At 49.0% G+C, this 26,115-nt stretch overlaps 1 protein-coding gene across 1 annotated transcript in view; it reads right to left on the minus strand.

Annotated features, from left to right (window-relative positions):
• Positions 1-26,115, minus strand: part of CSMD2 (CUB and Sushi multiple domains 2) — a 646,642-nt gene that overhangs the window by 425,354 nt on the left and 195,173 nt on the right. The window contains 1 exon segment of the mRNA XM_021095859.1: positions 2,553-2,747. Within this exon segment, the coding sequence (XP_020951518.1) occupies positions 2,553-2,747 (195 nt within the window).

The raw sequence follows: 26,115 nt of genomic DNA on the forward strand, positions 1-26,115 counted from the left end.
GATAGAAAACCTTCCTCTAAACTTGAATCCAAGGAGAGATACTTGTCCCAATCATTTCTCAACTCCTTGAAACAATCCTCCTAGACTTATACCTGAGTGTTCTGGGATCCATGGAACTGAAAGATGAGCGTTTCAAGAAGACTGGTCCAACAGTGTAAAACCCTTTTGAGAGATCAAGGAATATCAGGGCCAAAACAATTCCCATCTGCTTTGGCAACACAATGCAGAATACTGACAGCAAAGGCTAGTTTGTAGAGGAATAAGTGGGAGGTGAGGAGAGACAAGGCTGGACAGAGCTTTGAAGATGCTGGGCATTTGCTGGTGGTATGAAGAAACTCTTCCCTGTAATGTCATGGTCTCTGTATAAGGTAGTTAAAAAATATCTACATGCATTATAATCTCAATATATATTTATGTATCTATTCATAATATATGCATATGTGTAATATGTATTAGACAAGTTGGAGGCATAACTCTCCCAGACTTCAGACAATACTACAAAGCTACAGTAATCAAAACAGTATGGTATTGGCACAAAAACATGTGGGTCAATGGAACCCAGAAATATACCCACACGCCTACAGTCAATTAATCTTCAAGAAAGGAGGCAAGAATATACAATGGAGAAAAGACAGTCTCTTCAAGAGGTGTTAGCAAAGTTGAACAGGTGCATGTAAATCAGTGGGGTTAGAACACTCTATACACAAAAATAAATTCAATTATGGCTTAAAGACTTAAACATAAGACATGATACCATAAAATTCCTAGAAGAGGACATAGGCAAAACATTCTCTAACATAAATTGTACCAATGTTTTCTTAGGTCAGTCTCCCAAGGCAATAGAAATAAAAGCAAAAACCAATGAGACCTAATCAAACTTACACACTTTCACACAGCAAAGGAAACCATAAACAAAATGATGATCTAGGGAATGGGAGAAAAGTTTACAAACAATGTGAGTGACAAGGGCTTCACTTCCAAAATATACAACCAGCTCATACAGTTCAACATCAAAAAACAAACAAACAACCCAATGAAAAATGGGTAGGAAACATAAATAGACATTTCTCCAAAGACATCATCCAGATGGCCATCAGGCATATGAAAAGACACTCAAAGCTGCTAAGTATTAGAGAAATGCAAATTAAAACTACAATGAGGCATCACCTCACACAAGTCAGAATGGCCATTATTAAAAAGTCTACAAATAATAAATGCTGGAGAGGGTGAGGAGAAAAGGAAACCCTCCTACCCTGCTGATGGGAATGTAACTGCTGCAATCAGTATGAAAGCAGCATGGAGATTCCTTAAGAAACTAAAAATAGAGTTGCCATATGATCCAGCAAGTCTACTCCTGGGTGTAGGACCAGAAAAGATGAAAACGCTAATTCAAAAACATACATGCACCCCAATGTTCATAGCAGCATTATTTACAATAGCCAAGACATGCAAGCAACCTAAGTTTCCACTGACAGATGAATGGGTAAAGAAGAAGTGGTATGTGTATACAGTGGAATATTACTGAGCCATGAAAAGAATGAAATAATGCCATTTGCAGCAACATAGATGGACCTAAAGATTCTCATACTAAATGAAGTAAATTAGATGGAGAAGACAAATATCATGTTATCACTTCTATGTAGGATTTTAAAAAATGATATAAATTCACTTATTTACAAAATAGAAAGAGACTCACAGACAAAGGGAACAAATTTATCGTTACCAAAGGGGAAGCTTGTGGGGGGATACCTTGGGAGTTTAGGATTAACAAATACACACTACTACATACAAAAGAAACCGCAAGGTCCTACTGTATCGTGCAAGCTAGTCAATATTTTGTAAGAACCTATAATGGAAAAGAAGAAAATCTGAAAAAGAATACATGTGGTTTTGAGTATATGAGAGGGCTGAGAGGAGGGCACCATTAAACAGAGAGAGAGGAACGATGAGGTTGCGGGTTCAACCCCTGCCCTTGCTCAGTGGGTTGGGGATCCGGCGTTGCCGTGAGCTGTGGTGTAGACACGACTCGAATCCGGCGTTGCTGTGGCTCTGGTGTAGGCCAATGGCTATAGCTCCGATTCGACCCGTTGCCTGGGAACCTCCATATGCCACGGGAGCGGCCCTAGAAAAGGCAAAAAGACCAGAAATAAATAAATAAATAGAGAGAGAGGTTGAATTTATTGAAAAGAGAAAAGAATCAATGCCAGGGTGAGGTCAGAAGGAAAGCAGCAGGGAGTGAGCCATGTACAAGACACTCTGTGTAACATGAAATGATGCATCTTCTGAGAGAGGAGGGCAGACCAGCTAAAACCATATTTGCTGATGTAAGGGAAGACTGAGGGAAGGCATACCTGAGGGCTAGAAGGTCCAGAGAGACCAAAAAGCCCCTAGAATGCCTGGGGACCCTGAGGGCCCTTGGTGGCCCCCAGGAATGGCCTCCCTATAGTCAGTGACCCACATCCCGCTGGAGTGGATGGAGACTGGGTCCCATTAGAAGCTCCAGCATCCCTCCCTGGTGCCCCCCACCCCTTGGACCCTCCCTGTCCACCTACCTCTGCAGGAGGGCAGCGGAAAGTCCCACGTGGCACTGTTCTCGGAGCTGGCGTGGCAGGTGAGCACGGCGTGGCCCTCCAGGAAGAAGCCGGGGTTGCAGCTGTAGCGGACCTTATCGCCGAGGTTGAAGGTTGAGCCCTGCTGGACACCGTTGGGCAGCCTCCCGGGGTTCCCGCACGTGTGGCTGGGGAGAACTGCGAGCAGAGGGAGAGACACGCGGGCCATGAGCCGGGCTCCAGCCTCAGAGAAAGCAGCAGTGGGGCACCTCCCTGGGCGACCCTCCTCCCTGCGATAGGAAAGGGCCACCCCCTCAAGGCTGCCTGGTCCCTGAGTCCTCAAAGAGGTCACGCATAAGCAATTTATACCTGGACATCCAGGTTTCCTGCCTTGTTTCACGTGCAGCCTTGAACGTGACGTCTGAACCCTCGGATAAGCCTCAGCTAAATCGGTTTCACCTGTATCCTGCCTTGACCAATCAAGATCGTTTTAACTGTTTCTGCAAAAGACTTGCATGTCCTCCAAGTGGCAAGGAGCCTGAATGATAAGGATGTTTGCCTGAATTGTTTCCTAGGAATTTGTGGTCTAGTTCAAGCTGAGCTGGATAAGACTGGATAGGACCACGGACCTTCTAACTGGGCATGCGCAAGTGTCCGCTCAGTGACCTTTTGATGTCAGCAGGCCCCAAACTCCACCCTCAGATGGTGCTAAGCACCCGCCCCCACAAACGTGCAGAGGCCCGGAGCTTAGTTACAGCTGCGCAAAACGGTGATTACTGCCCCTTTTCCCCGTCAGCTTTCCCCACGCTGCCCACGCCTCAGACGGCCCAGCTTCTTTCATCTCGAACCCATAAATCCCCGAGCCTTCAGGGAGGCCGATCTGAGACTTGTCCTCCCATCTCCTTGCTCAGCGACCTTGTGAATAAACCCTCTCTTTGCCGCAAACCTCGGTGTCCACATTTTGGCTTGCTGTGTGCTGGGCTCAGTAACACATCCACCCATCCCTGGAGCTGCCCCTGGGGAAATCACTTTCATCTCTTGGACTTGGTCTCTGTGATTTCAGACTCTACAATCCTGTCCACTAAACACCACAGTAGGGACATAGATAATGGCACCAAGTAGGTGCTCATTAAATCCGATGTCCTTTCTTTCATGTCTATCTGCCCTGGCAGTCAGAGGGCTACTTTGGCCCAGCGGGTTTGGGGGAGTTGAAGGGGTCATTAGTGCTGGAGTAGGCAGTGAGGTGGGGAGACAAGAACCTGAGTTCTGATCAGACTGACCCATTTCAAGGGGAAAATGGGGAGCTGGAGACTGTGACATACACCGTGCCAGCGAGCCAGGGCAATGACGGCCAGCCACACGGGCGTGCTCTTTATCCAAGGGAAACAGTCTTGGTGAGGGTGCAAGAGCATCATGACTGCCAATCAGGAGGGGGAGAGGGAGGGCACAGCTCCTTGTTCAACCTGACTCAGCAACCCCTCCTCTCTCCTGTTCTTCCTGAGTTGGAACTGCCTGTGTCCAGAAAGGCACCCCCTCCACCCTCCCACACCTCCCCCTAAGGTGAGGACAAGTGGTCACGGCCATGTCCAGACAGACCACCATTCAAGTACCTCCGAATTAGTTCATCTGGCAATGATTCATAGGGCAGGGTGGTGGAAAGTACAGACCTGAGAGCCTCAGTGCTTGGCTTTGCATGCTGGCCTGATGGCTCATGACCCCTGGGACCTTGAACAAGTCTCTTAACCTCTCTGTGCCTCAGTTTCTTCATCTGTAAGAGGCAGTTCACACTGGTACCTTCCTCTGGGGTTGCTGTGAGAATTAAATGAGTGAAGGTGTGTAAAACACTTAGGGCAGAGCCTGGTTACAGTGTGAGCCACACAAGCGAATCTAAGTGAGAGATGTGCACGATTAAAAGTATGCTAAGTATTATGCTGAGACAGGGACCAGGCAGGGGACCAAACCCAGTCAGGGGTAGTCAGAGACAGCTTCCTGGAAGAGGTGATGTCTATGCTGAACCCTGAGAGATTAGTAAGAATTAGCGAGGTTAAAGAGTGCTGCAGGAAGAGGAAATGTCATGTGCAAAGGTCCTGAGGCCAGAGATAGCCGAAGAGCTCAGGGAGCCTGGAGTGAGATGGTAGGGGGTGGCAATGTTGAGGAATATAAACGAAGACGTGGAGGTGACCAGCCTGGATTCTAGAGAACTTTCCAGGCCTTTTCAGTGTCCTCTTCCAGCCCATTTTGCTGTCTTCAAGGACTCTCTCTGCCAGCCTTGCTAATCTTAGAGTCCTCAGAAAGAAGGCTCTCCTCCCTCCCCGCTTTCCTCTCCTCCCAGGAGGAGAGAGCTTGTTGTAGAGGGAAAGGGCAGAGTTCAGTACCAGCTTGATCTGGCCTGAAACCAGATGATGTCACTGTCTTATTCTGTGGCCTTGAGTCATGTGACCTCTCTGAGCTTTAGTTTTCTCAACCGAGAAAGGTGGTTGAGGGGTATAATAGCTGATGAATGGCTGGCCCAGTGTCCAGCACATAGTAGGTACTCAAAAATGGCAGAAGTTATCCTTCCACTGTGCTGTAGGGCCACAAGGGCAAAGGCTTGGTCTGGTCTCTGGGTATATCCTGCGAGCCTAACATGGTGCTGGCACTCGTCGGGACCTATTTGAGCGTCCCTCAATTACTCCTTTGGAAGAGTTATTCATTGATGCACGTCTCCTTATTTCCTACAATGAAAATTTATTGTAGGCCTACTGCACTCTGTGCTGGCAAGATAGCAATAAACTAGACAAAAAAAAAAAGGTCCCTGTCTTTAAGTGGCTTATGTTTTTTGGGAGAGCTATTGCAAGGGCCGAAGAGCCCTTCCCTGTCTGTTCTCTATCTCTGACAAGTGAAACGACCCAGACAAAAGGATTGAACCTCCATCGCCCTATCCATTAGCCTAGCTTAGAACAGTCCCTGTGCTCCTGGCTTCCTTGGCATTTTCCATGATTCTGCTCCTGGCTTCCTTGGCATTTCCCATGATCCCACAGCAATGGCTTCCTGGGAATTTCCCATGATCCCACAGCAATGGCTTCCTGGGAATTTCCCATGATCCCATAGAGCTGGCTCCCTTGACATTTCCCATGATTCTGCTCCTGGCTTCCTTGGAATTTCCCATAATCCCATGCTGCTGGCTGCAGGGGAGGCAGTGACTGTGACGTGTGTTTGTCCTGTTGGGGGTGGGAGAGGCAGGTCAAGTAAACATTTGGAGAAGAGAGCAATCTAAGGTGGTGGGGGAGAGTCAACCAGGGGAAATGGGCTGAGAACTGGTGTAGAACTAACGTTTCATTTTCCACAACGAGACGCAAAAACCCCATTTAATTAAATTACTAATGTCAAATTTTTAATGAACCTGCTTCTGCTTTGGGTTTTCTTCCTTTGAAATTAATGACTGGAACGTCACTATAAATAAAATTCGATTCTTTTTAAAAAGTCACTCTCAAACGTTCACTGCTCTTTACTTAATGAGCTGTTCATAATCATACCACTGTGACCTGCTACCTTCACTGGAACTTGGGTGTGACGAGCTGGAGACTCATTTCCAGCCCCACCTTGGAATCAACCCACATGGTAACTAGTATCCAGGAGGACTCGGGTTTGATCCCTGGCCTCACTCCATGGGTTAAGGAACCAGTGTTGCTGTGAGCTGTGGTGTAGGTCAAAGATGCGGCTTGGATCTAGCATTGCTTTGGCTGTGGTATAGGCCAGCAGCTGTAGCTCTGATTCGACCCTAGCCTGGGAACTTGCATGTGCCGTGGGTGCAGCCCTAAAAAGACAAAAAAGACAAAAAAAAAACCAAAAAAAACCAAAAACACCAAAACCTAAAAAACAACCAAATTTCACCTTTTTATAAGGACGCCAATCATACTGGATTAGGACACACCTAATGGCTAAGGCCCTATTTCCAAATAAGATCATATCCACAGGTACTGGGGTTGGGGCTTTGACATATCTTTTTTTGAGGACACAATTCAATTCATAACAGGGCTGCCATACAGATTCAGTAAAGCTAGAATTATAAAACTCACCATTGAGTTTCTGGTATGTTTTGGGCCCTGGGCTACAAATTTATTTTACTTAATCCTCAAAACAATCACGTGTGATACCTATTATCCTCATTTTAGAGATGGAAAATACTGAGACACAGAGCACTTAAGTAACTTCCCTAAGGCCACACAGCTTCAGAGCTAGATTGTCAATACGGGTCCTTCTGGCTCCATCATTCAGCACCCTCAATTTTGTGGGGTTTTTTTTTTTTTTTTTGCTTTTTAGGGCTGCATCCACAGCACATGGAGATTCCCAGGCCAGGGATCTAATCGGAGCTGTAGCCGCTGGCTTACACCACAGCAACGTCTGCGACCTACACCACAGCTCACAGCAACACCGGATTCTTAACCTACTGAGCGAGGCCTGCTCCTCATGGATGCTAGTCAGATTTGTTAACCACTGAGCCATGACGGGAACTCCATCACCCTCAATTTTGGAATAAACACTGCTTCTGACAGAGACAGCGCCCAGCATCAAGTGGGTGCATAATAACCAAGAGTTCCCTTCCTCCCTTCATTATTCTAGACTCCGAGACAAGATGAAGGGTGATTACCTGATTGTCCAGATTTAATTGTCTGTCTTTTCTTCTCCAGTCTGGTTTGCCAATCCTGTACTTTTGAATAATGTCAAGGGTAACATTTAAAGTGTGGCCTTTTGTAATGTGTCTGATGCACAACTTCTGGACAGACAGAAGAGATCGGAGATAAGCCACAAAGCCAGGATTTCTAAGGCACAGCATTCTTTGATTTTTGGATTTTGCCCATGCAGTTTTTTTTTGGCACAGATATTATACCCGTTTATGTTCTCCCATATATAAAACTTCCCTTTGATTGCTTACAAAGTGAAGAGTGGGATATTTACATCCAAAGCAGCCCAGCACAATGTTATTAAAGCTGTGCCTGACATTGAACAATTCCATTGTAGATTAGCTGTGGGGAATTTTGTCCCTTCTACAAAGCCCCGGCTCTTGCCAATCAACGTGATATTCTCAGTGATTGTATGACAATGAATCTCCACTGTGGTTGGAGTGCAGTAAAAACGACATCATGCCTTCTTTTATTTTTAATTTGAGACTTTAGTTCCCATATTATAATGAAGAGTCGTTTATGCTCTCTGGACAAGGACCCTCCATATGTTTTCATTTCTTATCTTCCATCAAGTAACTCGTTTCATCTCCATGGCCATACGGTTGATACAAAGTGGCAGGATGGCTGGGAGAAAGGAGGAAGAAGAATAGGGGACATGGAGATTGTGTGTGTGGGTGGGTGGGTGGGTGTATTTGTGGGGGCGGTACTTGAGGGGGAGTAGGCTAGGTCAGGGGAGGGAAGAATAAATACCATTATCTTTTGAGCACCCACTTTGTGCTAGGCACTTCTGCGTCACATGTTATTTAGTTAATCTTTAAAACTCCCTTACTTTCAGCTGTTGGCTTTGTAAACATAATTTATTGCACACTGACTATGTGCCATCCTCATTATCAAGTGCTCTGTGTATATTTCCATCCCCCAAGTTGTCTTTACTTACTGTCTCCATTTCCTCTCCTCCCACCTAATATAGCATAGAGCTGATATATTCATGTGTTCATTTTTTTTCTTTTTCGTTTTAGGGCTGCACCTGTGGCCCATGGAAGTTCCCAGGCAAGGGGTCAAACCAGAGCTGCCGCTGCCAGCAGACACCACAGCCACGGCAATGCCAGATCCGAGCCTCGTCTGCAACTTACATTACAGCTCATGGCAATGCCGGATCCTTAACCTATGGAGCAAGGCCATGGATCAAATCCACATCCTCATGGATACTAGTAGGGTTCTTAACCTACTGAGCCACAATGGGAACTCCCATTTGTTCACTGTTTTTCTCACTCTGCTACAATATAAGCTCCATGATACAGACATTTTTTAAAAAATCTATGTTGTCATTGTCTGTGTCCCAGTTCCTATGACAGTGCCTGATGCAGAATATTACCTCGGTAAAAGTTTATTGAGTGACTTAATGATCATATTTAATCCTCCCAATAACCTATGGAGAGAGAGGCTATAATAACTGCTGAGATGAGCGTGAATGCCAGAGAAGTTGGAGCATGACCCAGGCCCCATAGCTCACCGAGGTTAGAGCTGGGTGTCCACAGCTGTGCCTGGCCACCAAGTGCGTGTGCTTTCTGCCTGCACTAGGCGTGCTGGCGCTGACCAGTCTACACAGAGTCCGTGGTGACTGGTGTACCTTGAAACACCCTCACGGGGGACTCACACTCATTCTCCTTGTGGAGGTGACTTAGATTGGCAAGCAAGCCAGTCAACGCCTAGCCTAGTCCCATACATTTCTTACTTCCTGTCAATAAAACAAAGGCTGGGGTGCCAGGGCCTCAGATGTGGTACTTACGCAGGAGTTTACAGGGCCCTGTCCTGCCAAGCCTCTCCTGGACTAGCCTCTGGCATAAGTTTTCCCAAGTGAGCTGATTCTCTTAGCTCATGTTTGCAATTTTGCAACCTTCAGCATCAGGATCGCGTGGGGGGTTTTATATAAATACTGATGCCTAGACCTGTCCCCAAACCCATTGAATCCGAATTTCAGAGGCAGAGCCAGAGCCCCTCTCGGTGACTAAAGCAGAGCTGAAAATGAGAACCACTCGCAGTAACCTATTCATGTGGGTGATTCCATTAGCCCGGTTGGGATATCACTCTGAGCTGTGAACTGTTCAATCTCCAGCGCCTTTCTTGTTATCGGGCTTTGACTTCTGGGAGCAGCAAGGCTGGCTTCTCCCTAGGACGCCACCATCCCCCATAAATCACTCTTGCTCTCTCCTTCCTTCTCATCATCTCTGAATCATCCCTGAACGTCTCATCATCTCTGGCCTGGATGTCTACACCCAACTCCCATCTCCCTGCGGCTGCGCTGCTCCCTCTAATGCATTGTCTGCACTGACGCTGGAGTGAGGTTTCTAGAACTGCAAATTCACCATGGCCCTGCCCTGTTCTCCCAGCAGGAGCGCTTGTGCCAAAAGCAGGTTCCCTACGACCAAGGTGCACAGGCAAATGCAGGCCCTTTGGCCTTTTGCATGATGCATGCAAAAATACGTCATGATTTTAATGATTAACAGAAATAAATCAGTGAAAGAAAAGGAAAACAATGCAAACTCTTCTATCACTGTCAGGATAAATCCAGTCTTGGGCTCCCACAGCCCCATCCTTCTGTGATCTGACCCCTGCTGGCATTTCCTACCTTATCTCTTGGTCCCCCAATCTTGCCTCCCCCACTTCCTCTGTGAATCCCTCCTTGATACCTTTAGTGTCTTGTATAAACTGGGAAACCCCAGGAGAACACACCCGGACAGAATGTAACTTCAGGTACAATGTCCTTGGGAAGTGGCTCCCAGAAGCCCGGAACTCCCAGCCCATTCATTACGAAGGCTCACGCTGGTCATTGGGTTAATTTCACAATCGAACAAGCCCACATTTGACATGATTGTGTTTTTTTTATTGGACCCCACTTGGAGAATTAAGTTGGGCTTTTACTGGCGCTTCAATTCCTGCACTTGTCATACCACATTACAATTCCATCATTCATTCATTTCCAACACCCTGACTTCCAAACGGGAGCTAAGCCTGCTCGTAATTGTTTGTTTAGGTGCCTATTTTCATCTCTGGACTTCCCCCAGGGGCAGGAATGACATATTCTTTATTTATCTAGTGTTTGATTTAATGCCTGGCAGGAGTACCCTGACGAAATGTGTTGAATGAATATATATGTGTGTGTCTGTGTGTATGTAATTTATGCTACGTGCATTTAAAAATATGCATTATATAGAGAAAGCTACAAACTAAAAGCAGGGTTGGCAACCTTCTTCTGTAGAGAACCAGAGAGAAAATATTTCTGGCCTTATCTCTGTCTCAGTGATTCAGCTTTTCCACAGTGGTACAAAAGCAGCCACAGACCACACACGCTCCAACCAAGATTTCCTTATAAAACAGGCCCCCAGCCCAGAGGCCACCGTTTGGCCCCCCTGAACTCATGCTAACTCAGTTACATACTTACCCCGTATGTACAATTTTGATCTCAGGAACTTCCTCCCCTCTCCCCACAAGAGAGAACGGCAACTAAGAAAGATTAGTTTTGCCTGGAGTCAGGGATAGGAGGGGCTGTGAAGGGAGTGGGGGGTGGCCGTGCAGGGGAGAGTCCTGGACAGAAAGTGACTGGCAGGGAGGGGGCAGGGAGGAGACAGGAGGTTGGAACTTGGGGCCTGAGACCAAAACCACACTTCCTTTTCCCTTCCTTGTGGCCCTGGGGACAGGGGGTGTTGTGCTGGCTACAGTGAAGGGCTCGCATCTTTGCCTTCAGTCCCTGCTCTTTCCTATCGAAATAGAATTCATGTGAGTCCTCTGGGTGGCTCTTTAGGTTGTATTTGTAAAAGTCATTTTACCAAAAGGAGCTGAATTTAAAGAGCTGAAGGGGCATGTAACTACTTGGAATAATAGATGGTATCTTTCTTTCTTTTTTTTTTTTTTTTTTTTCTTGTCTTTTTAGGGCCACACCTGTGGTATATGGAGGTTCCCAGGCTAGGGGTCGAATCAGAGGTGTAGCTGCTGGCCTATGCCACAGCCACAGCAACTCAGGACCTGAGTTGTGCCTGTGACCTACACCACAGCTCACAGCAACGCTGGATCCTTAACCCACTGAGTGAGGCCAGGGATCAAACCTGTGTCCTTATGAATGCTAGTCAGATTTGTTTCCACTCAGCCACGATGGGAACTCCTGGAATAATAATAATAGTCACCTCTGGGGTATTTAATATGGGCGGGGCACTTAGTACGTTATCTGGACTCCTGTATTTCATCTTATTCTTCCAGAGGCACTATGACAGTTCCTTTTCAGGGGTCAAGGGGAATGAGGAACAGGGGAGCTACTCTGACTCTGTCATAATGATGGCTGGCATCAGGGCGGGGTTGACACTTGAGCCACTCGATCTCAGTGCCAGTGTCCTACTCAGGCTGTAACCTTGATCTTCAAGGCCTGTGTTTGTTTCACTGCTTTCCCTGCATGGAGGCAGTGCTCTGAGCACCCACACAGTCCCTCTCCTTACCAGGCCTAGAGTCTGCTTGACCAGTCAGAGCCCTCGCTGGCCCCATCCCCCACCCACAACCACCTGGGGCTGTGGGGCATCCAGCATCCCACCAGCAGGCTATCAGTGGGAATTCTCCTTGACACACTCCGTAACCATAGGGCCCCATAGCCTCCTCTCTTTCACTTGCAATTCTTTAAAAGCAACACCAAAAAGATTACGTCATAGATTCCACAATAGAGCTGGCCCGTTAAAATACAGGATACTCAGTTAAATTTGAATTTCAGAGAAACACAGACATTCCTTTTTTTCTTTTTAGGGCCCCACTTGCAGCATAGGGAAGTTCACAGGCCAGGGGTTGAACTGGAGCCGCAGCTGATGCACCCTCCGTGATGCAGCCTCTATTGCCCTCTGCAACCCCCAGCCCCGCTGTTCCCCTCTCAACCCTCCCGGTCCTCAGCTCGCCCTAGCACGGGGATTCTTCACCTCGTCTAGACAGAGCAACTCTTGGAGCATCCATGGTCCCCTATGGAAAAACAGGGCAAAAGCCCGTCAGGGTTAAGCTTAGAATAGCCAACTGCAATTGAGACCTAATAGGATTATTTGCAGAATGAAGCCTAGAAACATTTCCCAAAGTACCTTCTACGTAACAGAGGCTGAGAAATGAATTCCAAGAGGAAAGCATTCAGCGGGTCAAAGCAACTTTGAAAAATGCTTCAGAAATTCTCTCCTCGGGGGAAAAAAACCAAGGCTTCTACGTTTCTCTCAGAGGTTCTGCAGGAGAGAAACCTGTTTAACCTTTGCTTCAACCAGAGTCTCCAAAAATTTGACTCCAGACTCTCTCCTCTCCTTTTTTCTCAGAAACATCTATTAGCTTCTGAATTGTTTTTGTGGAACACGCCCTGGGACCAGCTAGAATCCAGATCAGATAAACCTGAGTGGCTTTGTTTGCCTTCTTAGTCATTATCATCATAAAACAACAAGAGACATGATAGTTAACATTTACACAGGCCTTTCCAGGTTAACCGGCATTGTTCTTACAAACAGGACTCCCTTTGGCCCATCCAAACCTAGGTTTTGCTGTGGGCTGGGCTGGCCTGAGGCCTCCCAGACCCCAGTGGTCAGTAGCCTGGGGACTGGTTATCAATTCTTACCCAAGAAGTAAACTCATCACTCCCCGTTGAGGGCAGCCTCTGCTACAGATGGGCAGAAGCATTGGTTCGTTCTTGTCATCTGCCAACTTTTAGAGCAGGTCACGTTTTCTGTTTGGCTGTGGCAGAATGACCCTTGACCTGCTGGGCCTGGACTTCCTGCCAGAGGTCTGTGGCCAGGGCCAGCCAGGTTTGGTCCCCAGCCCTGCCACCAGCACAATGGAAGTTGGGAATCCTGAACCAATCCAACAAAGGGGCTCAAAGAGGAGGTGGTTATCTGGTTCAGCTGGGGGTCCTGTCCTGCCGCTGGGGGGACAGGATCCTGGAGAGGCTGCCCACACCAAAGGTCATCCTATCTCTGCTGGGGCTGATTCACCAGCTGCACAGTCGGCCTAGCTTCCCCCTTACCTTCAACAGGGCTCTGCAGGCCTCTCCCCAGGGCTGGTCTTAGCCCCCTGAATCTTACTGGCCAGGAAGGAAATACTACTGTTTCTTTTTTCTTTTCTTTTTTCTTTAGGGCCGTACCTGCGGCATATGGAGGTTCCCAGGTTAGGGGTTGAATTGGAGCTAGAGCCCAGCCTATGCCACAGTCACAGCAACGAGGGATCCGAGCTGCATCTGTGACCTACACCACAGCTCATGGCCACACCAGATCCTTAACCCCACTGAGCGAGGCCAGGGATCGAACCTGTGTCTTCATGTATGCTAAGCAGATTCGTTTCCGCTGAACCACAACGGGAACTCCATGAAATACTGTTTCTATGCACCAGCTCTGTCTGGGATGCCCATGGCAATACCCCGCCTGCCACCTCCAGCCTTGTTTCCTCCGCTTGGCTTCCTGTCCAGGGCCATGAAGCCCCAGCACACTTCCCGGCCATCTCTCTTCACTTGCATCCCCTGGGAAGAAGCACAATATTTCAAAGGCTTTGGACCCCTCCGTGTCCTGCTAAGAACTAGACAGAGGGGCCTGGAGAAGAGCTGAGAAGTAAGGCTTCCAGACACCATCATCCACCTGTTTCTTGTATCTTCCTTTTTGCCTTTTTTTTTTTTTTTTTTTTTTTTTTTAAGGGACGCATTTGTGGCATATGAAAGTTTCCAAGCTAGGGATCCAGTTGAATTGGAGCTATTGCTGCCAGCCGATACCACAGCCACAGCAATGCCAGATCCAAGCTGTGTCTGTGACCTATACCACAGTTCACGGCAATGCCAGATCCTTAATCGATGGAGCAGGGCCAGGGATCGAATCCATATCCTCATGGATACTAAGATTCGTCTCTGCTGTGCCACAACGGGAACTCTGACCACAGCACTTTGAAAGAGCCATGCAGGGGTCTGCTCCTAAAAGGCCACCCCTAGATCCTAAGAAGAGCAATTCAAGAATGGTCCTACTATGCCTCAAAGCAAAATGCAGGTGACACAGAGGCCTGGAGGGGATGGATACCAGCCCAGGAGCCTGTCCCTTCTCTGCCTCTCTCTTCACCGCCCTGGGCTGCCCATCAGCCGGTGGCACCCAACCTCAAGGAGGATGGGAAGGAATAATTCAGAGCTCTTTCCTGGAAGAGACGGGTGGTATTTTCTTGGCAGAGAAGGGAGGGCATTCCAGGTAAAGGAGCTGGTGCACGTCCAAGAGCACCAGGTCCCCTGGTGGGTTTCAGGCTCTTGTCCCTCGTGTGACTTATTCCTAAATCCATCGCAGTCCCCGTGTACCATCCTGGGGAGGATGGAGGCAAGAGGCCCAGGAGAACCGGAACCACCCTCTGTCTCCCACCAGCTGCTAGAACCCAATCACACTGTTACTGGGACAGTTCCCCAAAGGCAGACAAGCTCTTAACTCTGGCTCCTGACTGCTTAGAGCCTGGAGTCACAGCTTCCCCCAGAGCCTCCGGTGTGTTTCTAGACACCGGGGACTCCACTCTCTCCTTCCCCTTTGTCCAAAATCTGAACTTGACTCACAGTCGCTGCTGCCGGCCACCCTCTCTGACCTTCCCACCCTCTTTTCCTTAGGCCACTCTATTAGGGCTGGAGGAGGGCTGCAGAAGCAGGCCTGATTGTTTTTGCTCAGCCTCGAGCAGGAATCTGTGTAAAGGCTAGGGCCACTGTCACTCCACACTGTCAGCTGCCCAGCAGGCACACTGGCTTACAGAAGAGCTGCTCATTCATTCATTCGCCCATCCATCCAATCAATGTCTTAGCACACAGGTGGTAGGCTGGGGGTCCCCCAATGCCCACCCTCCCCGCCCTCATTATGCTTACACCTGGAGATGGTATGCTTTTACTTAAGAAACTGCCAGAGCCCACCCAAGTCTGTGGCCCCCACAAGTGACATTTGAGCGCCTGCTCTGTGCCAGGAATTCTGCCCCACCTTACAGACCTGATCACCAAGAAAGATGGGTCTCTTTCCAGACCTTCTCCTACCCATCTACCCAGTCCCCACTGCGGGCTCCCTACCAGCCTCACTCCTTCTCCAGGCCCCTGAACTGCTTCCACCACCACCTGCCTAGAACAACAAATCCAGTCACCATCCTTAAGCTTTCTGTGGCTCCCTGAGGCTGGCAGAGCAAACGGGCAACTTCCTAGCAAGGCGTTCAGGGCCCTTTATAATCAAGGCTCAGCCACCCGTTTGGGCTTTTCTCCCACAGTTCCCACCCTTCCCCCACCCTCAGCCAAGCTCCCCCCACCCCTAGCAACTGTCACCTCTCCTCCACTGACCTCTCCCTTAGGGCCCCTCATGCTCCTAGGCCTCTGCATTTGCTGCCCCCTCCTCTGAAAATGTCCTTCGTTCCTTCCTATCTGGGAGCATCCTATCCCACTTTTAAGACTCAGAGCAAATACCCCTTATGAGAAGGCTTCCCCTTCTCCACCATGCATGGCACTGGCCTCCATGAAGACACGCAGTCTAAAAAGCTGGTGGGGAGGCCACGGCCTCAAAGGAGGAGAGAACTAGGAGATCAGAGTCCTGGGAAACCTGTACAAACAGGAATGGGTGGGGGCCGTGGTGCCCAGAAGGATCCTGCCACGACGCCATGGCCAGGGATGTGTAAGTGCCACTGAGAGCTGGAGGCAACAGGAGAACAAACAGAGCCACTGGATTTAAGGGCCCAATTATGGAAGCAGAGGTATTACGCAGAGGTAAACAGTGGCACATAGAGTGAAAGGCCTGAGTCAGCAGGACCCGAATGGCCGTGGATGATCCTCAAGTACCTCAAGCTCTTTTCTGCCCCAGGGCCTTTGCACAGCTTTCCTGGGCCCAGAATTGCTCTGGCCTCTGCTCATTGTGTGGCTCATTCATACTCCTCAGTCAGGTTTCAGCTCAAAGGTTACCTCTTTGGAGAGGCCCACCCTGCCACTTAGCCCACCCTCAGTTATCCTCTGTCTTAACACCCTTGATGTGACCTTCAGAGCATTGACCACAATGTGTAATCATTTTATGTGTTTTTAATTGTTTTTTCTGTAGTTTCTCCCTCACTTCCTGTTAGTACGGAAGCTCTTTGAGAACAGGGACCTTGTCTGACATTTCCGACCTTTAGCGACCCACGCAGAGCAGACACTCGGAAACTCTGTATTGAATGAATGACTCTAAGAATGAATGGAGGAAGCAGTGAGTAGATGCGCAGCAACCTCCATGTACCTGCACCTGGTTTCCTGTGAGACGGCCTGCTGTGCCCTTATCATGGGCCCCTCCTTACTGAGCTTCCTTCAGTGGCTTCTGTCACCCACAGACTTCCTAAGGCTGTAGGAGGCATTGTTTATCAGATTGACTGCAAGTGTCAAAAATAAGCTGGCTGTCTCTCCAGCCAGCTAGATGAAAACTTGGGCACAGCCAGATGAAACTCTCCAGACTTCCTTGCAGTGGGGTTCTCTGCAGTGGAATATGGGCAAAGGTTATACATGCTACTTCCAGGCTTGGCTCATAAAAACCTCTGCAGCCTCTTCCAGGCTTGGTGTAGCTGGCCAGACCTGAGGGGATGCTGCATCTCCAAGACGGAAGGAGGCTTCATCCCTGAACTACCATGTGGAGGAAGCTACCCCACCGAACTGAACACCTGCCCAGGACGGATACCAGGATAGGAAGTGGGCTTCCAGTTCCTGGTCATGGAAATCTGAGTGTTTTTTAGTTGCCACAGCCCAGCCCACCATTCTCAGAGCTCTGACCTGATCATCCTTATAGTCAGGACCAGCTTCTCCTACATGATCCGAGTTCTGGCTGGTTCTGTCTGTCCCGCAGTCATGACCTGTGCTGACTTGCCATGTTTCCCCGATGACTGCAGCTTGGCCGACCCGGGAGCTTGCCTTTCTCTGAGCTGTCTACCTGACAGCATCTCTGCTGCTCACAGACCTTAGAGCCTGCAGCCCTTTCTGGGCTCCATGGGCGTAGAGCCCAAGTAGGTCTCTACCACTTGTGGGTCAAGAACTTTTTGAGAAAGGATAAAACTCATGGACTCTTCTCTTCCCAGGATCACAGGACACACCGATCCCTGAGGTTAGGTACAGATCCTTGGTGCTTTTGTCCAGCATGGCAGACCTATCAGCCCAGCCCCAAGTTCAAAATATCCAGATTAGTTATCTACTGTATAACACGGTGAACTCTACTCAATACTCGGCAATAACCGATACGGAAATCTGAAAAAGAATGGATACACATATATGTATACCTGCTTCATTCTGCCGCACACCTGAAACTAACACAACATTGTAAGTCAACGATGCTCCAGGAAACATTCGTTTTAAGATATCCAAGCCAAACAAGGGCTTGTCTGATAGTCAACTCTGCTCCCTAGGGGAGATGGGTTGATTTCATCCACCCATAGCCAGCTACGGCCATGTCCAAAATTTATCAGCCTGGTCCTCATTGGCTGGGCACTTCCTATGGACTAGACCCTGTGCTGCGTGCCTTCTATGCACAGGAGGCAGGATAAGGTATTAATAAGAGTGCAAGCCCAGGGCTCAAGAATCCCAGCATCACCACTTACTGACAAGGGCTTCACCTCCCTGATATTCAGTTTCCTCATCCAGAAAGCAGAGGTGTTTATAGATAAAGTTACACTAACTTTAATTAAGGGGATAACTGCCCCATAGGGTAGTTGTGGGGTCAAGTCAGAGAATCCACGCAAAGCACCTAGCATGATGCTTGGCATGAAACGAGGGCTAGTTTCATTGCCTGCAACCCCTCCTCTTAGCTGTGAAGTGGGTGCTAGTATTATTCCAGCTCTACAGGGGAAGAAACTGAGACTGTAGACATAAAATAACTTGCCTGAAGTCACCAACCTAGTAACTGAAATGATTGGTTCTTGAACCACTACACTTGACTGCTTTTTATAGCTGATTGATACAGGGTTGCTATGGAAACCTGCAGGACCTTAGATGACACCTGGTGAGGCAAGGTGAGGGGCACGTGGGGGCACTGAGCAGGGCGGAAGTCCTGTGGGGAACACTGACTTAGCCTGGCCACCTCAATACCCTGAGTATACAGTTATGGCCAAGCCTGGGGTGGAGGAGAAGGAGGAGTGTTCACCACAGGAATTACCCACAGTGGCCAAAAGGGGGAAATAACCTGAGTGTCCATCAATGGATGAAGGGATAAGCCAAATGTGGTATGTCCATCCAATGGAATACTACTCAACCTTAACAAGGGAGGGAATTGTGTAACAGGCTATAACACGGATGAACCTCAAGAACATCACGCTAAGTGAAACGAGTCCCCGAAATACAAATGGCACACACTCTACTCACCGGAGGTCCCCAGAGAAGTCAAATTCACCAAGAAAGAAGGTGGAACGGTGGTCACCAGGGGCTGGGGAAGGGAGGAACGGGGCTTAATATCGTCTGTGTGCAGTGCCAGCCAGGGAAGATGAACCAGGTCTGGAGACAGAATGTGGTTCCAGTTGTACAACAACATGAATATACTTGATGCCACTGATCTGTACACTTGGAAATGGCGGACTTTGTTATGTCTATTTTATCATGATGGGAAAAAATAATTTTTTTAAAGGCAGAGGCAAAGGTGCCCGCTCAACCCGGTGGGCCCCGCCTCCTCGGCTGCCCCAAGGAGGAGGGAGGGTGATTCCCGAGGGGAAGGGGTCTGCCGAGCCTCCCTGCCCCATCCCCAGCCCCCTCCCTCCTGCCTCATTTCCAATTCCAGGTCCATTTATCATCAAGGAGCTGCCGGAGATGGAATGTGAATTAGGAGCGCAGCTTGATTTTGTTTTATCTTGTTTTCCCCATGAGGAGCTGAGTGGGGCGGGGCGGCAGTGTGCCGAGCCTTGCTGTGACTTGTCACCAAGCAAAGGCAGTGTCAGCTTCCAGGCAGGAGGCTGAGTGTGGAGGATCCTGGGGCCTGTGCAGGAGATGCTCATTCCAAGAAATAATTACTCTCTGTCCCTTCAAGTTGGCCCAAAAAATAGAACTCTGAGAAGCAGCGAAGTTATACCTTCCTAATTTAGTCTCCTCATTTAACCTGGGCCATTCCTAGAAAGGCATCTGGAGACAGATGGGCCAAGCTCTGAATTTTGACTCCCACTTACTGGCAGGCAGTCTTGAGTGAGGCTCTTAATGGCATTTAGCCTCAGTCTTCTCATCTGTAGAATGGGGATGATGAAAGTGTACACATGGTCAGGCTATGGCTAGAGCTGATAAAATGTACTATGTAAAGGGCTTGGCATACATATGTTCACGTGGGGGAGCTGACAATTCCATCACTTTGTTATTGTCATCATCACCTTCATCAGCATCATCATTTTTTTTTTTCATTTTTGCTTTTTAAGGCTGCACAAGAATCATATGGATATTCCCAGGCTAGAGGTAGAATCAGAGCTGCAGCTACCAGCCACAGCCACAGCCACAGCCACAGCAACTCCAGATCTGAGCTGCATCTGCTACCTACACCATAGCTCATGGCAACACTGGATCCTTAACCCACTGACTGAGGCCAGGGATTGAACCTGTGTCCTCATGGATACTAGTCAGATTCGTTACCACTGGGCCACAATGGGAACTCCAGCATCATCATCTCTAAAGGGCTACTTTAAAAAAAAATTATATATATACATGCACACATGCACTATTATTAGACAAAATGAAGTGCTGGGATCTGATCTGCCTTCTCTTGTTCCCCTCTCCACTCAAATGTTCCACAAGCAGGTACCAAACCAGTTATATGTAAGGTTGCAGTGCTCTCTTGAAGGCCACACAAGGTGGGGTGACCTCGACCTTGGTGCTGGGGAGGTGGGTGCTCACACAGAGGCTGGGGCCCCATGTTCCTAGAGGCAGTTAAACACACCAGATCTGAAGCTTGCTGAGCCCAGTTCAAAGAGCCTGGGCTTCTTTTTATTTCTCTTTTTCCTTCCTTCCTTCCTTCCTTCCTTCCTTCCTTCCTTCCTTCCTACCTTCCTTCCTCCCTTCCTCCCTTCCTTCCTTCCTTCTTTCTTTTCTTTCCTTTCTTTCCTTCTTTTCTTTTTTTTGGCTGCACCTGCAGCACATGGAAGTTCCTGGGTCAGGGATCAATCCAAGCCTCAGCTGCACCCTGTGCCACAGTTCCTGCAATGCCAGACGCTTTACTCACTGGGCTGGGCCAGGGATCAAACCTTTGCCACCATAGAGACAATGCCGGATCCTTAACCAGCTACATCAAAATGGGAACTCTTTTTGTTTTTAATTGTGGAAAGACACACATGACATAAAGTTACCATCCTAGCCCTTTCTAAGGCACAGGTCAGGCATTCAGTACCTTCGCATTGCTGTGCTGTCCTTACCACCCTCCAGCCACAGAACTCTTCATCCTATGAAATGGAAACTCCATAAACACTAAGAACTAACCCCCTGGCCCCTGGCAGCTGCCATTCCACCCTCTCTCTATGAACAGGGCTCCTTATCATCCTTGAGCATAAGGTCCTCAAGGTTTATGGACATTATAGCAAATGTCCAGCCAGTGCGGGCCTGCTTTTTTAACTTAGGAAATAACCTGCTTAACTTACTGTAAGGTAGCAATACACCTGAGAGCTCTTCCAAGGATGGGCTCTCTATCTACCTGCTGCTCAGACCAAAACCCTAGGAATGGTCCAGAATGCTTTTCTCCACCCTCACATCCAAATCATCAGCCAGCCCTACTGACAACACCTGAATGCATGCCCTTCTCTCCAGCTTCAGCGCTGCCTCCACGGCCCAAGCCACCGGCATCCTCCGCCAGGTCCCCACAGAGGTCTGCTAACAGGACCCGACTCTACTCTTGTCCCCACACAGCCATTCTTTGCGCAGCAGCCAGGGTGACCTTCTAAAACACAAGTGACAACATGCACCTGCCTCGCTGAAAACACGTTAATGGCTTTTTCTCTCCCTTCACTTACAACCCGTGCTCCTTACCTGGACCTACAAAGACTCCTTGGCCAACCTCTGCTCCTGTCCTGTCATGTTCCAGGCACACTGGCCCTTCTTTCTGTTCCTCAGACTCACAAATCCCATGCCTGTCTCAGGGCCTTTGCATCAGCTGCAACTTCTTTCTCCCTGGCCAGACTTTTATTCTGATGTCTGTTTAACTCTCAGGTCCTCAGAGAGGCCTCCCCTCATCACACAAATGAAAGAAGTCCCCAGGCCCTCCACCCAGAACTGTTCTTCTTCTTCTTCTTCTTCTTTTTTTTTTTTTTTTAATCTTTTTAGGACCACATCTGCAGCTTATGGAAGTTCCCAGGCTAGGGGTCTAATTGGAGTTGCAGCTGCCAACCTATACCACAGCCACAGCCCCGTGGGATCTGAGCCACATTTTCAAACTACACCATAGCTCACCATAATACCAGATCCTTAACCCACTGTGTGGGGCCAGGGATCAAACCCGGGTCCTCACGGATACTACCTGGGTTCATTACCACTGAGCCACAATGGGAACTCCAACACTGTTCTATTTTAAATCTTTGTGTGGCACTTACCTCAATGGGTCACTTTCCCCCTTTGGTTTACTGTCTGTCTCCCCCACTAGAATGTAAGCTCCATGCCTAACCGCTTCATAAGGGTAGACCCAGAGCTTGGCACAGTCACTGCCCAATAAATATTCATTGAATGAACTGACAAATGAGCAATTAGACACAATGGATGCAAAGCACTTTGCGTGGGGTCTGGCAAGAAGTCACACTGGATGGCAGTCATTATGATCATTGCTGTCAGTTATTATCCTGGACCTCCTGCCTCCTTGATCTGTGCGGCCAGCCCTCACTTCAAAATTCAGGACACGATCAGTGAATGTCCAGGACTTTCTGTGTCATGATGGGAGCTGAGCTCCTCCAAGGGCTTAGTGAGAAGGTTTGGTGCTTTCCTGAGTCCTTTGTCCAGGGTTGATTTCCAAGAATTCTACACGGGCCTAGCTTCTTCCCAGCTGGCCCAAGGCACCAAGACAGCTGTTATAAGGCCCAGGAAAGGCGTGGCCAGGAAGGGCCAGAAATGCAGGCCTGGTGGGAAGAGAGAGGGGAACAACTGGGAAAAGGCTTCCTCCTGGTCCCCAGTCAGTGAAAACCATCAGGACCTGAATGGTTCCCCAAATCTGGGTTTCCTGCCGCAGAGACACTGACCAGTCCCTGACTGTGCCAAGGAGCGTATATCTTTATTAATGGACCTTCTGGACTTCCTGCCACATGCCTGCTGCTTGACCTATGAACTCTACCATGGTGTGTGCATGTGTTGGTGCTGCTGCTCTGTGCTTACAAATGCCAATCTGAAAAAATAATCAAACAGCTCTTTAAGTGATGCTTCATGCAGGGTTTCCATGGCAACGCTTTATGAAACAGCGATGGGAACTTTGGCGGGCTCCCTTCCCCTCCTCCATCCCTGCCTGCCACAGGGATCCTGGCTCCAGGAGACTGTGCTTTTCCAAAGCAACTGCTCTTCCTAGCTCTGGACCTCAGGCTTATCACTCACCCTCTCTTTGTCTCAGTTTGCTCATTTATGAAATGGGGACAATAGCAGTATCTTTCTCATAGGATAATTCTGAGAATGAAATGAGCTGGTGAGAGTTCCCATCGTGGCTCAGTGGTAATGAACCTGACTGGTATTCATGAGGATGCGAGTAGATCCTCATGATCCATGAGGATCCCTGGCCTCCCTCAGTGGGTTGAGAAGCTGGCATTGCCATGAGCTGTGGTGTAGGTCTCAGACAAGGCTTGGATCCTGCGTTGCTGTGGCTGTGGCACAAGCTGGCAGCTGTAGCTGCAATTAGATCCCTAGCCTGGGAACTTCCATATGCTGCAGATGTGGCCCTAAAAAGTGGAAAAAAAAAAAAAAAGAGCTGATGTGTGTAAAGCATGTCTTACATGATTAGTACAGTAAGCAGAGTTTTAAGAGTCCCACCCCCATAAGACCCTCCCCTGGGTGTAGATGAGACCCACGAATATGATGGGATGTCACTCCTGTGATTAGATAAATTTATTTGGAAAGGGGAAGGAATATTGGTTTGCAGATGTAATTAAAGCCCAAATTAGTTGACTGTGAGTGAATCAAAAAGGAAATTGTTCTGGGTGGGCCTGACCAAATCAGGGGAGCCTGAAGGTTTGGTGGTCAGAGACTTGACATAGCGGGGATTCTTCGGTTGATCTTGAAGATGCAGGCAGCGATGGCTCTACAGCTGCAGGGAAATGAATTCTTCCCACGCTCAAGTGATCTTGAGAGAGGTCCCCAAGCCTCTGATAAGACCCCGGCCTCGGCTGACACCTCGCTTTCCATTTTGTGAGACCCTGAGCAGAGAACCGAGTGGAACCATGCACAAACTTTGGACCCAGGAACCTGTGAGATGATAACGGTGTTTTAAGCGACCATGTCTGTGGCAGTTTGTGACGCAGCAATGGGAAGCAGATAGTTGAGGACATGTTCTCTGTTGCTGGTGTGACAGTTCCCTGGCCCCTGCAGCCACCACAGCCCTCACCAGGCTGTGCTGAAACTACCCCCTTATCTCCATCTCCCTGCTGCCCCGCGACCTTCCCAGTCAGGTGTGCGAAGCAAGCCTGGGTTCGATTTTCAGGTAATCTGGCTGCCATGTGAGATCAGATAACATTCTCTTCCTTCTCTGTCACCATGAAATGATGTCTGGAAATAGGGTGTCGTTGATATGGATGGAAAAGGAAAGCACCTGCTTTGCTGGCTACGGTCATTTTCCTCTGTTTACCTCAAGCCTAGCTGGACGAAGTCAAACAGGAAGTGTGTGGTGACAGTAGCTTAACTGCCAGTGTGAGAGACTACAAAAGCCCCAAGTCCGTCCAGTACAGTGCCATGGGCAGAGGAAGCTCTCAGAGATACTAGTTACATCAAAAAGGAGTTTCTAGAGTTCCCACTGTGGCTCAGAGGGTTAAGAGCCCGACATAGTGTCCACAAGGATGCAGATTTGATCCCTGGCCTCGCTCAGTGGGTTAAGAATTCAGTGCTAGCTGCAAGCTGCAGCATAGGTCACAGAGGCAGCTTGGATCTGGCATTGCTGTGGCTGCGGTGTAGGCTGCAGGAGCAGCTCTGATGTGACCCCTAGCCTGGGAACTTGCAAATGCTGCAGGTGCAATCCTGGAAAGAAAGTGAAAAAAAAAAAAAAAAAAGACATTTGCTGTCTTCCATTCTGCTCAAACCCCTCAGCAGAGGCAGCCCCGCAGGCTCTGGCCACGCGCCACGCTCTCCTCTCTGTTCTCCTGTCCTACCTCTAGGTGACCAGCTCAGTCCCTGTGTGCCTGGGATGCATCCAGGTTTAGGAGAGAAAGCCCCATGTCCCAGGAAAGCCTGGGCAGGACACAGCAGCACCGGGGGTCACCTGCCCCCTCCCCTCTGACTCCTGCCCCCTCAGGCAGCAGCTCCTCAAATGTGCCAAACTCAGAGGCACCAAAGCAGCTACACTTCCATCACTCAGGTGTCCGCTCAAGCATTAACTTCTGGAAGAAGCCCTCTTGGATAAGCCTGTCCAAAATAATTCAACTCACCGCTCTCTTTCTCTGGCCCTGCTTTTGTTCCTGCAGGCCACTTATCCCAATCTGAATTTGATTATTTATCTGTTGATCTGTCTGCACACTAGAAGCCAGCCTCCATAAGGGCAGAGACTGTCCTTTCATTGCTGTGTCCGAGTGCCAAGGACACAGGACAATGAATGAATGAAGCCTTATCTTCTACCTGGACTTGCAGCCCCTCTCCCAATACTGATCCCCACAAGAAGGCGGCCCTCTGGGTCTCAGGGTCTGCCTGCCATGCCCCTGCCCCCTCATCTGGTCCCTGGTGCTGTCCTGTCCTTGTCCTCCATCTGAAGCTGTGCCATCGCCCGGCCTGTTCTCCTCCTTAAGTCAGCCTCTCAGGGATCCCCAGAGGACGAAACCCCAGGATGGGTCTCAACCTCACTCCTTTCCCTCTGTACTGAAACCGTCTTTCCTTTGTCAGGTTTGAGAAATCTCACATCTGCTCTGTTGCTGCATCCCTCACTCAATTATTCAACACACCAAGTCCACGGGAGCCCGACGCACTCATAGACATTATCAGACCACTGGCTTGGAACCTTTGTGCTCTCTGGCAGCCGTTTCTTCCTAATTATTCATTCATTTATTTTATAACTCTATGGAGTAGCCTGTGCCAGGCACCAGGGACAGGGCCATGGATCAGACTCAGATCCCGCCCTCCAGGGACACGTGGGCTTGTCGGGGAGACAGACGCATAAGCAAATAATTACAGGGAGATGAGGGGGTGCTGGAGCAGAAGGCTGCACTGGGTGCTGGGAGAGCCCGGAGGCCACAGTCACTTCCCAGGAAAATGGAAACTCATCTGCCAACCTTTCTGAGCCAGAGAATCAGATGCCTCCTCTCCCAGCTAACATTTTCTTTGGAGCATGAGAGTTTGGCAGTCCTTTGGTGGTGTTTTGAAGCATCTACACATAAGTGTTTAAAATTCCCCTTGACTGGGGATAAATCTGGTTGGAAGGCGACGCTGGGAATGGTGAGGTATGGGGCAGCAGTGCTCCAGGGCGCATGCCCGTGGGGCACCAGGTCTGGCATGGGCTATGTTGCCCATCCTTTCTCTGATCTCTGCATTTGCCCAGATAGCCAATGGGTTTCCACCTCCACCTCCGGTTCTCTCCCGTTCCAAGGTAGCACTGGACCTTAAACTAAATCCTGTCTACCAATGGGACAGAGCCCATAACTGTCTGCCAAGCCCTCACTAGGCAGCTGAGTCCTACTTTCAAAGGACAGAGTACCCAGAACACTGGCTTGGAGGGGCGCCCCCGCATGGTCTCACCCTCCATATCAGACCCCTGGTGTTTGGGTTCTGCAGTTGCTGGGCACTCTCTTTGGCG

Source organism: Sus scrofa, chromosome 6 (assembly GCF_000003025.6).
Source record: "Sus scrofa isolate TJ Tabasco breed Duroc chromosome 6, Sscrofa11.1, whole genome shotgun sequence".
Taxonomy (NCBI): domain Eukaryota; kingdom Metazoa; phylum Chordata; class Mammalia; order Artiodactyla; family Suidae; genus Sus; species Sus scrofa.